This window comes from Martes martes (assembly GCF_963455335.1).
Source record: "Martes martes genome assembly, chromosome: 15".
Classification (NCBI taxonomy): Eukaryota; Metazoa; Chordata; class Mammalia; order Carnivora; family Mustelidae; genus Martes; species Martes martes.
In genome coordinates this window covers 1541412-1554730 of record NC_137903.1, presented here as the reverse complement: position 1 = coordinate 1554730, position 13319 = coordinate 1541412, and the positions used below count along the sequence as shown (strand labels likewise).

General features: G+C 65.0%; 2 protein-coding genes across 13 annotated transcripts in view; one reads left to right on the top strand and one right to left on the bottom strand.

Moving 5' to 3' along the window:
- The window catches only part of GON4L (gon-4 like), a 65166-nt gene extending 57307 nt beyond the window's left edge, over window positions 1-7859 (top strand). For 5 of the 10 annotated variants that reach the window (XM_080824904.1, XM_080824901.1, XM_080824906.1 and 2 more), the window contains 10 exons: window positions 277-461; window positions 1333-1530; window positions 2570-2713; window positions 3221-3364; window positions 3457-3576; window positions 4581-4694; window positions 5189-5393; window positions 5754-6378; window positions 6467-6569; window positions 6915-7859. In XM_080824904.1, the coding sequence (XP_080681030.1) occupies window positions 277-461; window positions 1333-1530; window positions 2570-2713; window positions 3221-3364; window positions 3457-3576; window positions 4581-4694; window positions 5189-5393; window positions 5754-6378; window positions 6467-6569; window positions 6915-7064 (1988 nt within the window). In that variant the 3' untranslated portion in view covers window positions 7065-7859. The remainder of the gene's footprint in view (window positions 1-276; window positions 462-1332; window positions 1531-2569; window positions 2714-3220; window positions 3365-3456; window positions 3577-4580; window positions 4695-5188; window positions 5394-5753; window positions 6379-6466; window positions 6570-6914) is intronic. The other 5 variants (XR_013968050.1, XR_013968051.1, XR_013968052.1 and 2 more) reach the window with 5 other exon arrangements.
- On the bottom strand, window positions 7330-11885 carry MSTO1 (misato mitochondrial distribution and morphology regulator 1; the record flags this gene model as incomplete). Of its 3 annotated transcripts, none has more annotated exons than XM_080824911.1 (14): window positions 11273-11885; window positions 11045-11180; window positions 10577-10646; window positions 10425-10500; window positions 10106-10160; window positions 9881-10019; window positions 9602-9719; window positions 9387-9521; window positions 9126-9278; window positions 8720-8851; window positions 8464-8648; window positions 8124-8228; window positions 7931-8043; window positions 7330-7654 (listed from the first exon to the last, which is right to left on the bottom strand). In XM_080824911.1, the coding sequence occupies exons 1-14, from the start codon at window positions 11474-11476 to the stop codon at window positions 7440-7442; spliced, it is 1836 nt and encodes a 611-aa protein (XP_080681037.1). In that variant the 5' UTR covers window positions 11477-11885. The 3 variants fall into 3 exon arrangements, with proteins under 3 accessions (XP_080681037.1, XP_080681036.1, XP_080681038.1); XM_080824910.1 differs by having other exon boundaries at window positions 7440-7654; window positions 7931-8064; XM_080824912.1 differs by lacking the exons at window positions 11045-11180; window positions 11273-11885 and having other exon boundaries at window positions 7440-7654; window positions 7931-8064; window positions 10425-10496; window positions 10577-10584.
- Between the last annotated feature and the right edge of the window lie 1434 nt (window positions 11886-13319).

The window sequence follows — 13319 nt, the reverse complement described above, 5'->3', positions numbered from 1 at the left end:
TAGTCCCATGAGAGCCTGGCGTGAGCCCGCACTCCTGCTCAGGCCCCTTGGCGTCAGCGTGCAGTAGCCGAGATCCCCTTCCCATCTCGGGGAGTGCGGCTGTGCCCGTGCGGGGCTGGCCTGAACCGTGCTCGTGCCTTCGCAGCGCGTTCCCGCTAGTTTGTCCTGAGGCCACCCCGGGCAGCCAGCGGGCTTTGGGTGGGCCGCGTGCGGGTGGCTGGTGGGAGGAACGGGGATGTGGAGCCAGAGCAACTGTTTTATCGCCTGTATTCCCAGGAGAGCGCGGCCGAGCTACTGGGAAGGGCCGGGGCAGTCAGCGAGTTCGAAGCAAGCGGGGAAGTCGAGCCCGGGCCAGCAAGGACACGTCCAAGCTGCTGCTGCTATATGACGAGGACATTCTTGAGCGGGACCCCCTCAGGGAGCAGAAGGATCTGGCCTTTGCTCAGGCTTACTTGACCAGGGTAGGCGGGGGCTGCTTCCCACCACTGCGCGTCCCCCTCAAATGCAGCCTCTTCTCCTAGCCAGAGCCGGCGTTGAGAAGAGTCTGGTGTTCAGGCTGCACAGCTACCCTGCACGCCCCGCCTTTGCTCTCTCCTGGAGTTGCCCCCAGAGCTGCGTGAGGGAGATAGGACCCAGGCTTCCGTCATCCACGGCTTGTTGTGACTCCGTCTGCGTCACCCCTCAGTTCAGAAGGCGGGGAAAGGTGACGCCATCATCTTCAGCGAGAGGGCTGACTGCGGGGTCGGCTGAGAAGACAGACCGGTGGTGCCCTGGCCAGAGAGCAGGCCTCTGCGAAGCACCCGGTCTTGACAGAGCTGAGCCCACTGTGCCCGGCACTCGTCCCTGCAGCGTGACCATCGGGTTCCTTTATCCCCCTGGGCAGGTGGCTTGCTGGCAGTGATGGTCATGCCTTCTTGTCTGCTGATATGTCACCAGCATTCGTTGATATGTCTGCTGACATGTCACCGACACTTGTAACGAACGCGTCCTTGCCCCTCCGCGGTGCCGTGCGGAAACGCGTGTACCAGGCGTATTTCAGTGCGGAGCAGAGAGCAGGAGGGAGTGGATGGGGCTGTGGGCAAGGGAAAAGCTTGCTGGGTTTTGTGGGGAGGGCCACGGTCCCTGGGGAATGAAGGCGTTTCTGGGCCTGCTGGCGGCGGAGGCCTGCGCGGGACTCCTGCTCCGTGTCTTCCGTGAGCAGAGCTGAGGGGCCGTCCCAGGAGCCGCCTCCGCAGCGGGCTTCTGCGGGGGGTTCTGGAGCTCTGTTCGGCGCTGCCTGCTCCCGCTCGGCACGGCTCGCTCCACCTGATGGCGGAATGTCTTCCCGCGCAGGTCCGAGAAGCGCTGCAGCACGTCCCCGGCAAGTACGAGGACTTCCTGCGGGTCATCCACGAGTTCGAGTCCGGCACCCAGAGGCAGACGGCGGTGGGCCTCTACCGAAGCCTGCAGGTTCTGCTCCAGGACTGGCCTCAGCTGCTGAGGGATTTTGCGGCTTTCTTGCTGCCCGAGCAGGCTCTGGCCTGCGGATTAGTGAGTGGATGCCTGGACGCCGGGCCGGGGGGGTTGCTGGGGCCGGGGCCGGGGCCGGGGCCGGCGCCCCCAAGGAGAATGGGCCGACACCAGCCTCGTCTCTCGGCCCCTCCCGGTCAGATGGCTCTGCCTGAGTCCAGGGTGGTCAGCGCCCCTTTGTTTTCACCGGGGTGATCTTCCCTGGCCTCTCCGGTTCGTGTAGTGCGGGGGGGGCTGTGCCTGTGGTTGCCATGAGCTGCAGTCCACCCTGCCCGTTTGTAAGACAGGCGGTCGTTCCGCAGACGCCTGCGATGGGCCCAGGGCGTGTCAGGCAGCTCTCGGCCCTAGGAATATCGTAGTTAGAAAAGAGTGACGTCCTTGTTCTCATGCAGCTTCCATTCTTTGGGGGAAGGTCGGGTGATAAACAGTAAAATACATACGGTGACGTGCATAAGGGTTAGAGAGTATTTGTGAGCGGAAACACGTGTATGACGCTTTGTAGCGCCAACGCCTCATAGCGAATCCGTCAGGAAGGGGGACCAGGGGCGTGGCTCCGGGTGGGGCCTCGCAGTTTCCTCTTGTACATGGTGGTCTGGGGGGCCACAGTGTAAGGTGATATTCGAGATGTTGGCCAGTAAGTGTCCCCGCGTGCGGGGCGTCTCACTTTAGGGTTCAGAGACATGGGAGTGGGGGGCAGAGTGAGCTCTGGCCGGCTGGAGGTAGTCCCATGGTCCCAGGGATGACACACGCCTGCCGGGGCTCTCTCCCCGGGTGAGGTCAGGGTCAGTCATGCACGATCTCTAGACCGTGTTGAGCTGGAGCATCTGACGTCACAACCCTTGAAGTAGTCTCGCGTCTGGAATCTGTCCTTCACGTCGTAGGTGTCTCGGGTTGGTCGCCCTTGCAGCCCAAGGCGCGGAGACGCCAGGGTCTCAGGGCCAGCCCCACGGCTCTAATGGAGAGCCCCGCCCAAGCCCCTTGCCTGCAGCGCTTGGGTGTGGAGCGTCCCTTCGGCGCTCGCGGCGCATGTGACACTCTTGCCTTCTCTCCACTGTGGTAGTTTGAGGAGCAGCAGGCTTTTGAGAAGAGCCGCAAGTTTCTCCGGCAGCTGGAGATTTGCTTTGCAGAGAACCCCTCGCACCACCAGAAGATCATCAAGGTCCTCCAGGGCTGTGCGGACTGCCTGCCCCAGGAGATCGCGGAGGTGCTCTTCCCTGTCCCGCTGCCTTTCTGCTGCCCCTCGCCTAGCCTCTTGCTTCTGGGGGACCTTGGATGAAGAAGGCGAGGACTTTCTCGGCTTTCCTGAAGCGTAAACCCCTGGAACAGGGGGCGCTTGTCCCCTGAAACCAGAGCCTGACCGATCTCACGGGCTCAGGGATGCCATCAGTGCCTGGAAGGGAAGTTCAGGGAAGGAGATGGTGGGGCCCGGGGGGGCGACTCGCCTGCCTGCTCCGCTCGGGTCGCCGCCAGAGCTGGAGGTCAGGAGGGTGAGGTGCAGAGTGTGGCCATCAGGAACGAAACGTGTTCCTAATCCCCCTCCAGTGTGGACACAGGAACAGGGACGGGACGCTGGAGACGTCTTAGTGCTCCGAGAGAGGCTTCTGTGCCCTCCGTGGACTAGGAGTGTAGTTGGGAGCGAGTGGGATCGGTTTGGGACGGCGGCCTGGTGAGGTTCCGGACGCTTCATCCTTCCCCTGCCCGCTCCTCGCAGCTCAAGACACAGATGTGGCAGCTTCTCAAGGGCCACGACCACCTGCAGGAGGAGTTCTCCGTCTTCTTTGATCATCTGCGCCCAGCAGCCAGCCGCATGGGGGACTTCGAAGAGATCAACTGGACCGAGGAGAAGGAGTACGAGGTGCCGGCCCTGAGGCTGCAGTGGGGAGGGGGAGGCCACGCGCCGGGGGGTGCCTGCCCAGGTCTGCGCTGAGGGGCCCCTGCTCCCCCCAGTTTGACGGCTTCGAAGAAGTGGCACTGCCTGATGTGGAGGATGAGGAGGAGCCCCCCAAGACGCCCGCGGCCTCCAAGAGCAAAAGGAGAAAGGAGACTGGGGTCCAGAATCATGATAAGGTACCCCAGGCTGTTGGGCGTCACCTGCTTGTCACGAGCCAGGCCTTGAGTTTCTGGAGCGTTTCTGGGGCTGGCCGTGGCGCGTGGCCTCTGGGCCCGAGGCCATGCGGGGCGGAGTGGGCAGGGTGCACTCGCGGGAGAGCCCCGCGTGGCCGCCCCAGTAGGATGCAGCTTCCCCAGCAGCTCTCTAGCTCGGTGCGGCGCCTCTCGCCCTTGGGTCGTGACTCCTTCCTTCCTGTTTGTGTGAGGAGAGAAGCAGGCGTCCCCGCTTGAGCAGTTCGGTGACCGTGAACGCTCAGCTGTGGAACGCGTGCGTGTACGTCTCGGAGGTTGTGTCCCCGCACCGTTCCGCCACGACGTTCCTCGGCAGGGCCACGGACAGATGGCCCTTGTTTGCATTTGTCCGGGGTAGGGGTGCCGTGCAGCACGGGGCTGGCGCTGAGCCCTCATGTCTCTGGTGGCCGTGTTGGGGTACAGTCCCGGGCGACCCGAGGTCTGCTGGACTCACCACCCTCTGCTGTTCGCCCAGAGGGACTGTCTCCGTGTCTTTTCCTCTTCTTTGGGCAAAACTGCTTCTCAGCAGCTGGATGACCTTGGGTGACTCAGTGAATGCTTGGGTTAGCCCCTTCGTCGTCCGTGGGGGTCATGACAGTATCAGCGTCTGGGGTCCGTGAACAGAGAGTGGCTCCGAGGGGGCCGGCGGTGGGGGCAGAACTCCAGGCACGGGGACGTGGGAGCCAAGGCGGTTGGTCGTCCCGGGGTTGTCTGATTTCAAAATACTATCGAATCATCTGGGCAGCTGGGCTAGGTCAGTCCTCTGCGTTGGTGCGGGCTGTGGCTGGGACCTGCGGTCGGCTGTGACTGAGTGTCCCCAGGCCACGGGAAGAGCTGCCGTGCGGCAAAGGAGAGAGGGTGCCGGTCAGGGCGGCCTTGCTGTAGTGGCCGCGTGCTCTCTGGCCTCTGCCCACGCTAACCGGCTGCCAACCAAGCCCGGTGTCTCCTAGGAGGCTGAGTGGCCGGACGCTGCCAAGGACTGTGCCTGCTCCTGCCATGACGGAGGCCCCGAGTCCAGGCTGAAGAAGAGCAAGAGGAGAAGCTGTGGCCACTGTGGCGGCAGGGTGAGTGCTGCGGGAGCGGTGGGCGGGTCCCCGCCGGCATGTGGGGCGGGGGGGGGGGTGTCGGTGAGCAGGGGCCGCGGTAGGGTAGTGGTGGTGGGGGGGGCGGGCCCTGGGGCCTCACTGCACAGGGCTGTCTGCAGCCCCCATTACATGGCACGAGCGTGCGAGCACCAGATAGAACCCTTTACAAGTATGTAGTGGATTTTGCTTTTTGAAGATAATCCTGTGGGTAAGGAAGCTTTTGAAATTGAAACAAAATGAACCATTTCAACTGTTTCTCAGATTTTTTCTTTTCTTTTTTATGAAAGACCCTGAAAGGGCTGGGTTGCTTGGCAGCAAAGATAGAGTGCTTGGTTCGAGTGGGAGGAGCAGACATTTAAGATTGTTGGTTGACCTGCCAAGGATCGTGGCAGGCTGGCTTCCTGTGGTCAGCACCCCCCCGCCCCAGATGAAGGCCATGGGGACACCCTTGACCAAGAAGGCCATCCCTGCAGGTCTGTGACAGCAAGTCCTACAAGAGCAAGGAGCCCCAGGAGTTGGCAGGCAGCAGTCCCCACCGGGAGGCCAGCCCGGGGCCCAAGGACGCTGCGCTCAGCAAGGACCTGCAGGAGGAGGCCGCCGCCGAGGAGCGCGACGGCCCAGAGGTGGCCCGGGACCAGCCCGGCAGCAGTGCTGGAGGTGGAGGGACACCGGTTCCCGGTGAGTGCTGTGCCTGCCAGCCCTGCCCCTGTCCCCTGTCCGCTTCAGTCGAATGTGCCTCAAGCTAGAACATCTTTGAGCCCGGAGAGATGAGTCTTTGGCTGGTGGACTGTCCCTTCGTTTACTGACAAGTGATACAATTCTGTCCAGCCTTGACTTTGCTGTGGCCTGTCCTTGGGCAGAATTGGGGGTGCCGCGGTCTGTGACGGGCATGCCCTTCCCCTGCCTCCTGATGCGACCTGCGCCCCGACGGTCTGTCACAGCAGGTCCCCCCCACCCCCCACATGGCCCTGCGGTAACTCGGGGTCTTAGGTGCATGTTGACCCCATGCGTCCCCTCAGAGCACTGCTCCCCTCCTAGCAGGACTGGCAGCGGGGAGCACCCCGCTGTCCCCTCAGGAAGCGAGTCTTATGGATCGGCTCGTCCTGGGGGGCCCCCGGCCCTGCGCGCTGGAGACGACTCAGCTTTCCTCCAGTACCGGAGCCGTGTGCGCCGGGAGGAGCCAGGCCTCGCCCGAGGTCTTCTCCTGCTCTCGGGCGTCGTCCAGGCTTCCGCCGGAGGGGGAGGACCAGGAGGCAGTGGGTGAGCCAGAGGCTTCCGTGCCGGCCTGGGAGGCTTCGGAAACGGAGAAATGGCCTGGAACCGTTGAGCCCCCTGCTTCCTTCCTGAGTCCCGTTTCCTCAAGGACCAGAGACATGGGGAGAAGACAGGTGTCTGAGAGGTCAGACGCTCCAGAGAGCTGGCCGCTGGCGGGCAGAGCTGCGGTGAGGACCGCAGACAGGACGGCCCCTGTGCTCGATTCTTCGTCGGGAACGGACCCCTCAGAGACTTCTCCCCCAGCCCCTCGGGGAGCTCTGGCTAAAGACAGCGGAACCCTGGGCAAGGGTCCAGCGGGGGAGCCGCACCCGAAGGCCACAGAAGCCACGGTGTGTGCCAATAACAGCAAGGTCAGCTCCACCGGGGAGAAGGTGGTCCTGTGGACGAGGTAGGTGGCGGCGGAGGATGCGCGCATGGACCGTGTGGCACACGCACGCACTCCTCCCCCGGGACTGACCACGGCGCGTGGGTTCCAGGGAGGCCGACCGCGTGATCCTCACCATGTGTCAGGAGCAAGGGGCGCAGCCACAGACGTTCCGCGGCATCTCCCAGCGGCTGGGAAACAAGACCCCCGCTGAGGTAGGCGGCTCCGGCCGGGCCAGAGCCTTGAGCCCCAGTGGGAGCGAGGACGGGGACGGGCAAGGAGAGAACGGGGTGGCCAACCGAGGGGCCAGCCCCGAGGGCCCCGACAAGGGGCCGGACTCACGTGGGCAGGTGGCGGCGGTTCTAGAAGAGCGAGGACGTCAGATTCTGAGGTCGTGGTCCTGGAGACTCCATTCCGGGTCTGTTTGTTGGAGTGCTGGGGTTTAGGGTCAGACGTGAAGCCTCTCGAGTGCCCTCATCTGTGAGATGCAGCCCTCCCCCCGTTGCCGTGCGGGGCGCGTGAGACTGTTCACGGAGCGGAGCGTCCCCGTCTCGCCCTAGGTGTCCCACCGCTTCCGGGAACTCGTGCAGCTCTTCCACACGGCCTGTGAGGCCAGCTCCGAGGAGGACGACGATGCTACCAGCACGAGCAACACTGACCAGCTCTCTGACCGCGGGGACCTTCTGTCCGAGGAGGAGCTGGACGGGTGACTGTGGGCGCACGTGGGGGTCGCATCCCCCACCCACACTGGTCCCCCAAGCAGGGGGCGCTTGTACTGTGCTGGGCCGCCACCCTTGAGCTCAGGACACAGAGCTAAAGGAGCAGGGGCCGAGGACAAGGACGGAGGCAGACGGGGCTGGATGGCTGTGCCGGCGAAGGCCTTACTCAGGGTCTTCGGAAGCTACGGGGGCTTGGCTCCTTTTCGGCTCCCCCCTCCCCCTTCCCCACGGCGCGTACATATTGTTGAGACCTGATCGCGGTGTTTCTAAATGCAGCGCTCGCCCCTGCCGGAGCGGCCAGGCCATCGCCGAGCCCCTGCACCCAGTGTTTATTGTGACCCAGCAGCCCCCTGTGCTGGGAGAACCTTAGTCTGCGAGGCCGTCCCCTCCCCGGTAGCACTGGGCCAGACTGCCCAGCTCCTCGAGCGCCTCCTCCACGTCTGCCTGCTCCACTCCGGCGTCCAGGAAGCTGGCCCAGCGCCGCACGTCCAGTGTGCTGAGGTCTCTAGCCAAGTCTCCCAGGGTCCGGCTCAGGGTAGAAGAGGAGCAGAGGGCCCCGAGCACTGGGATGCTCTCCACGGCTGCGGAGGGAGAGGAAGGGGAGCCTGCCAGTGGTTCTCCTGCCTTGGGCACTGCTGCACAGACAGGGACGTCTGGGCCTACGGCAGACCTCGCGGGACTGTGAACCCGTGACTTCTGTGTGCTGTCCCCTTGGCAGACCAGTGCTCCAGAGGACGGCCACTTGCCTCAGGAGCCACTGAGTGAATAAAAGGATGTTGACCTGTGGACTTCACTTCAGTGCCTTGCTTGGGTCAGCATGTGGGGAAACCTCTCCTGAACCTTCGCCGGCCACGTACCTGCCCCAGGCGGCGAGCCGTCCAGAACCAGCCCGTGTTGGCCGAGGCTTGGGGAGAATAGGCGGGGGTACGGGGGGGCCACCTTGCAGGGCGCCAGCAGCAGATGGGCAGAGCTGTTGGGGGGAGAGCAGCAGCTGAGTGAGAAGTTGAGGAAGTCTGGGGAGTGGGTGGGGAGAGCCAGCCTCACACTCACCTCCTGACTCTGGGCTCCTGCTGCTGCAAATACTGGGCCAAGACGTCCTCCCCCGTGCTGCACGCGTGGAGCGGGGAAGGCAGAGGTGTCCCCGGGGCGAGCCGGCTGCCAGAACAAAGCCAGAACCGCCTTTAGTCTGTGGCAGTGTGGATGGGGGCTGGGAATTCTTAGGTTCTCAGGCCGTCAGCTGACGAAGGGGGCTGAGCGTCTCTCTCTCTCTCTTTGTTTTAATGTGGGGCACAGGGAGGAAAAGGCAATGCTACCAGGATGTCCAAAGGTGTTAGGCAGAGAAGGATGGGAGTCCGAAGTCTGACAAAGACTAAGAGCCACCCGCCCTCACCTGGTGTGGCATGCTCTGTCTAGACCCCGCAGCACCACTGACTGGGCAAAGCATCGCATTCCACAAGGATCCCCACATGCAGAGAGTGGGGTCCATGCCGTGGGTCCTCCAAGCTGCACCAGGGCGTCAGGAAGGGACTGGCCTGGGACCAAGGGGAAGGGGATGGTTGCTGCTGCCGTCACCACCTAAAGGCGAGGGAGAGATCAAGTAACAGCTTTTTCTCCGCGCTGACCCGACCCTTCACACAGCTCCGCACCTTTTTCCCAGAGAAGTTCAGCAGATCGGCCAGGTGAGCCATGGAAACCGGCGAGGAACGCAGGCGGTAAGGAACAGTGACTGTGTCGAGGGTCGTAGCCAGCAGGGCCGCGCAGTGGAAGGGCAGAGTGGCCTGTAAAGAGGACACCAACAGGGGCATTGTGCCTTTCGGGTCTGGAGAGCAGAGTGTGAAGGAGAAAGGGTCCCAATTATCAGAGGGGTCCAGATGCTTTGGGACAAAACAGGGCTTTGCTTGGGCCAAGGCTGGACAAGCAGAGGACAGTGTGCTGTATCGTGGCTGAGTTCAAGCCGAGGCTTCGAGAAGAGGGCTGGTACCAGATGTGATGGCGGGTTGGGGGGGGGGCACGGTCTCTGCCGGCCATCTGGACACAAGCCTCGAGCCTTACGTCATAATGTAGGTGAGGGAAGGTGACTGGAGGCTTAGGTCGCAGCCCCAGGCTCCTGCCCAACGACAAGGGGCAGACCAGAGAGCTGTGAGCAGACATGTGCACCAGGCCGAAAGCTGTGTTCAACAGACGATAGACGTTTTTCTGGGGCTCCTGGGGGAAAAAAGGTGATTGGTTTTAAGCAGCTTTCTCCCTGGGCTGTCATCCCCTCCTTTCTTCCTCTCACCCCCTGGGACTGCCTTTTTCCCATGTTCTGCTCACCCCAAGACTGTAGGGACCGGGGAGCAGGCCCCAAGTTATTATTCCCCGCCCTGAATACTCGTCCTGTAGCAACTCTGTGGCCTTGGCGCCTACCCCAGAGAAGCCATTGTGCAGGTCACACAGGATCTGGAAACCCTGGAAGGAGGCAAATGATGACAGACAGGACGAGAAGAGGCTGCTGCCCGTGCCCCCGTGCCCCCGTGCCCCCCGGCTACCTGTAGGTAGTCACACTCTTCCACGTAGAAATGCAGCCTGTCCTCCAGCTCCTCCAGGTACTTGGGCTCCTTCAGGATGCTCTCGCCTTGGCCAAAAGCCTCCAGGCGACCTGCTTCCCTGCCGTGCATGAACGCAGTCCTGACTTGCGGGACCCCTGCCCTGCACCCCATTCCCCAAGAGCCTGTGTTCAGGGAGGGCAGGGACGATGGCCTCCAGAGCCTCATTTAACCTCGGTGGGGCCCCAGTTCCTTGCTGCACAGCCTCCGCAGCCCCCGTACCCATCGTGGTTGTACTTCTCAATCATACAGATGCTCCGGGGGTGGAGGTGGACGCGGAGGAAATCAGACCAGACTCTGATGCTGCTCTCTGTGGGGATAAGTGGTCTGGGTGCTGTAGCCGGGGCGAGCGGCGGGGGACCTGAAGGAAGAGCAAAGGAAAGGGACGTGTCTTCATGTTCTGGTTCAGCTGGGTTCCCCATCCCGCGGTGCCTGGTGAAGTCTCACCTTTGCCGTTGGGAATGGATTTGACCCTCCAGATACCGTCACGACTCAGCACTCCCTGGGACAGATGAGAAATGTCTGCACTGAGTTCCAGCCAGTCCAGAAGCAAAAGAGTTAATTTATTCTCCCTGATTTTGCTGGCCACACCCTACAGCCTCCTTTTGTTCCTGCAGTCACACTTCTTTAGGGGAAAAAAGTGCTTTTTCCTAAAATGCCATTTGAAGCTACTTAAGATGATGAAAATCCTTTTTTTTTCCTCTGTGCCCCAATGGGGGGAATCAAGCTCTGGCGCTGGGCTAAAGCTTAGAGCAGAGGCCCTCACCTCGGCACTCCGGAGGTCCTGGAGATACGGGTTCTTGGGACAGAGCTCCTCCTTGTGCGTGGTGAGCTTTCCCTGCCTGGAAGAAAACGGAGGCAGGTTGGGGAGGGCGGCTTCCCCGGTTCTCGGGCTTCCCCCCCTGAGGACCACGGTACCAGGCTATCGCCGCATCCAGCTGCGCGTCCCCGTAGAGGCCACCTTCCTGCTTCAAGGAGCTCAGACTACCTGCGGGAACGACAGGCGATGTTAGGCGAAAGCCTCGCCCTCCCCGCCTTCAGCGCATCCTCCCGGGGGCTCCCGACACCTGCTGCCGTCCTCGCTGCGTCCCCCACCAGCCCTCGGCCCCTCCAAGCCGCCCCGAACACCCAGGCCTTGGGGAAACCCTGGTCTAGAAAGATGTGGGCTCCACCCCTGCGGCCCCCCGAGGGCCGCGACTCAACCACCCGCCGTCCCCGGGCCTGAGCAGCCGGTCCCTGAACCGAATGAGGCTGTGCCGGCCCGTGTCCGCGGATAAGAGCGAACCGAGGCCAGCGGTGCCCCCGCCGGCTCCCCGCTGCTGCAGCCCCGCACGCCCCGCACGCCCCGCACTCCCGGGCGCAGGCCGACCGCGGTCCCCGCCTCACCCTTCAGATCCATGAGGATGAGCCGCGGCGTGTAGGTCTCCCGGCCGTGCGGCGTCCGGCCCGGCCGGTACAGGACGTCGGGACACAGCTCCGCCGGCGGCGCGTCGGCCTCGCTCGGGGCGCACAGCGCAGCATCCTGCGGTGGCAGAGGAAGGCCCGGCCTCAGCGGGGGCCGCGGGGACGGCCGGCAGCAGCGGGCCCGCGGGGACGGCCGCCCGGAGGCCTCACCTGCTGGTTCCACCAGTGCGCTCCCACGAACCCCGCGAAGTGGCCCAGCTGCAGCGTGAGCACCTCCCGAGCCCCGCCCGCCATGCCGCCTGCCTCCGCCGGGTCGCGCAGCCGCGGCCCGCCTACTCGCCGCTCGGAGCCGATTGGTTCGTCGCCATGTGGGCGGGGCCTTGCTCCCCGCACTCTATTGGTGCACCGGCACATCCTTTCCCATCAGATAAGCGATTGGTCGGGCGTCGGAGGCCCCGCCCGTACCGTGCCTGGGCCGCCCGTTGTGGGCGGGCGGGGGGGCTGGGGTATCCGAAGGGCCGGAAGTAGCGTCGCGGGGCGGGGCGTCGTGGGGCACGTGGGTCCCGCGGGCGGCTGTGGGGAGGCGGTTCCCCGACGCCGCCGCGGTCTTTCGTGAGGGGCTGCTGCTTCCGGACGCCGGCGCCTCAGGAGCCACAACCCCGGCCCGGGGACTAGGCGCCCCTCTTCCCGCGCCCGTCACGGCCGAGAGGACGCGCTCGGCTGCTCGTCTCCTCACGGCAGTGCTTGCTCCACGTTGTCGGAGGAGCGTCCCCGCCGCTGCGCGCGCTTGCGACCCGTTCCGTGGGCTCGCTGTGCGGGGACCCCGCGGACCACGGCGCCGCTGACCGGGCGGCCTCGGGCGCTGCGCCTTCCTGGGCGCCGCCGCGAGTGCGCGGGGATGGAGCGGCCCGGGGTGGGCGCGAGGCGGGCGCGGGGGGAGGCGGGCGCGGGGGGTGGGGGTGGGGGTGGGGGCGGCCCCGGGTGGGCGCGAGGCGGGGGCGGGGGGGCGGCCCGGGGTGGGCGCGAGGCGGGGGCGGGAGGTGGGGGCGGCCCGGGGTGGGCGCGAGGCGGGGGCGGGAGGTGGGGGCGGCCCGGGGTGGGCGCGAGGCGGGCGCGGGGGGGCGGCCCGGGGTGGACGCGAGGCGGGGGCGGGAGGTGGGGGCGGCCCGGGGTGGGCGCGAGGCGGGCGCGGGGGGTGGGGGTGGGGGCGGCCCGGGGTGGGCGCGAGGCGGGCGCGGGGGGCGGGAGGTGGGGGCGGCCCGGGGTGGGCGCGAGGCGGGGGCGGGAGGTGGGGGCGGCCCGGGGTGGACGCGAGGCGGGGGCGGCCCGGGGTGGGCGCGTGCGGCCCGCGCAGGCTGTGGTACACGGCGCCCGCCCGCGGTCGAGCTCGCTGCCAGCGCGGGCGTCTCCGCGGGCCTCCCCAGGCTCTGCAGACTGTACTGAGCGGCCCCGAGGCTGAGCTCCTTTGCGTCGGGTCTCGAGCCTTTCGGGAACCGCCGTGGACCTGCAGGTTCCGTGTCGTCGGTTCGCGGCAGTGGGGACGTCCGTGGGGCTCCGAGCCCGTCGTCCGTTTTCGGCGCCGGAAGTGCCCGTTCGTCGCTCTGCGCCTCCTCGTTTCCTGAAGGGGAGTTTCTGGAGGAAGAGCTTCATTCTGCCTTTTTCTGGGCGTCACGTTTGCGGACCTTCTCGGGACGCGGACGCTGTCGGAGTCGCGCTCGGCTCCTGCTCCGCGGGTCTGTCCAGGTCCGCGGGGTGTGGGGAACGCGCGCGGGAGCCCCCGGCGGGACTCGGGACGTGCCGGGGTGACCGAGGAGCGGCCGCGGTGAAGGCAGGAGGAGCGGGAATGGCTCGCAGGCGTCGGCTGCAGCTCAGGTAGGGACCCGCGGTGGACGTTGAAACCTCTGGGTGGTGATTGGCCACCGGGATGCTTCCAGGATTTCGGGGTGACACTCGTCCGCTACACTGAGAAAATGTCCTTACAGGGACGGACGCCGGGATGAACCGAGGGGTCAGATTCAGCGTCTCCGGAAGGAAACGAGCTGCAGCGATGTCCAGTGCGCTGGGCGACAGCATCGGCGCGGCGTCCTGCTCGCCAGAATGTATCCGCAGGGAACGGTTAGACAGACGCAGAACGTGGACGGTCTGCGAAATGATGGGCCTGGCGTTTTCAAAAATGTCAAATAACAGACAAAACACAGGCTCTGCTGAAGCTACGAGGCCCGTAACGAGAGGTTTCAGCCTAAATGTAATGTGTGGA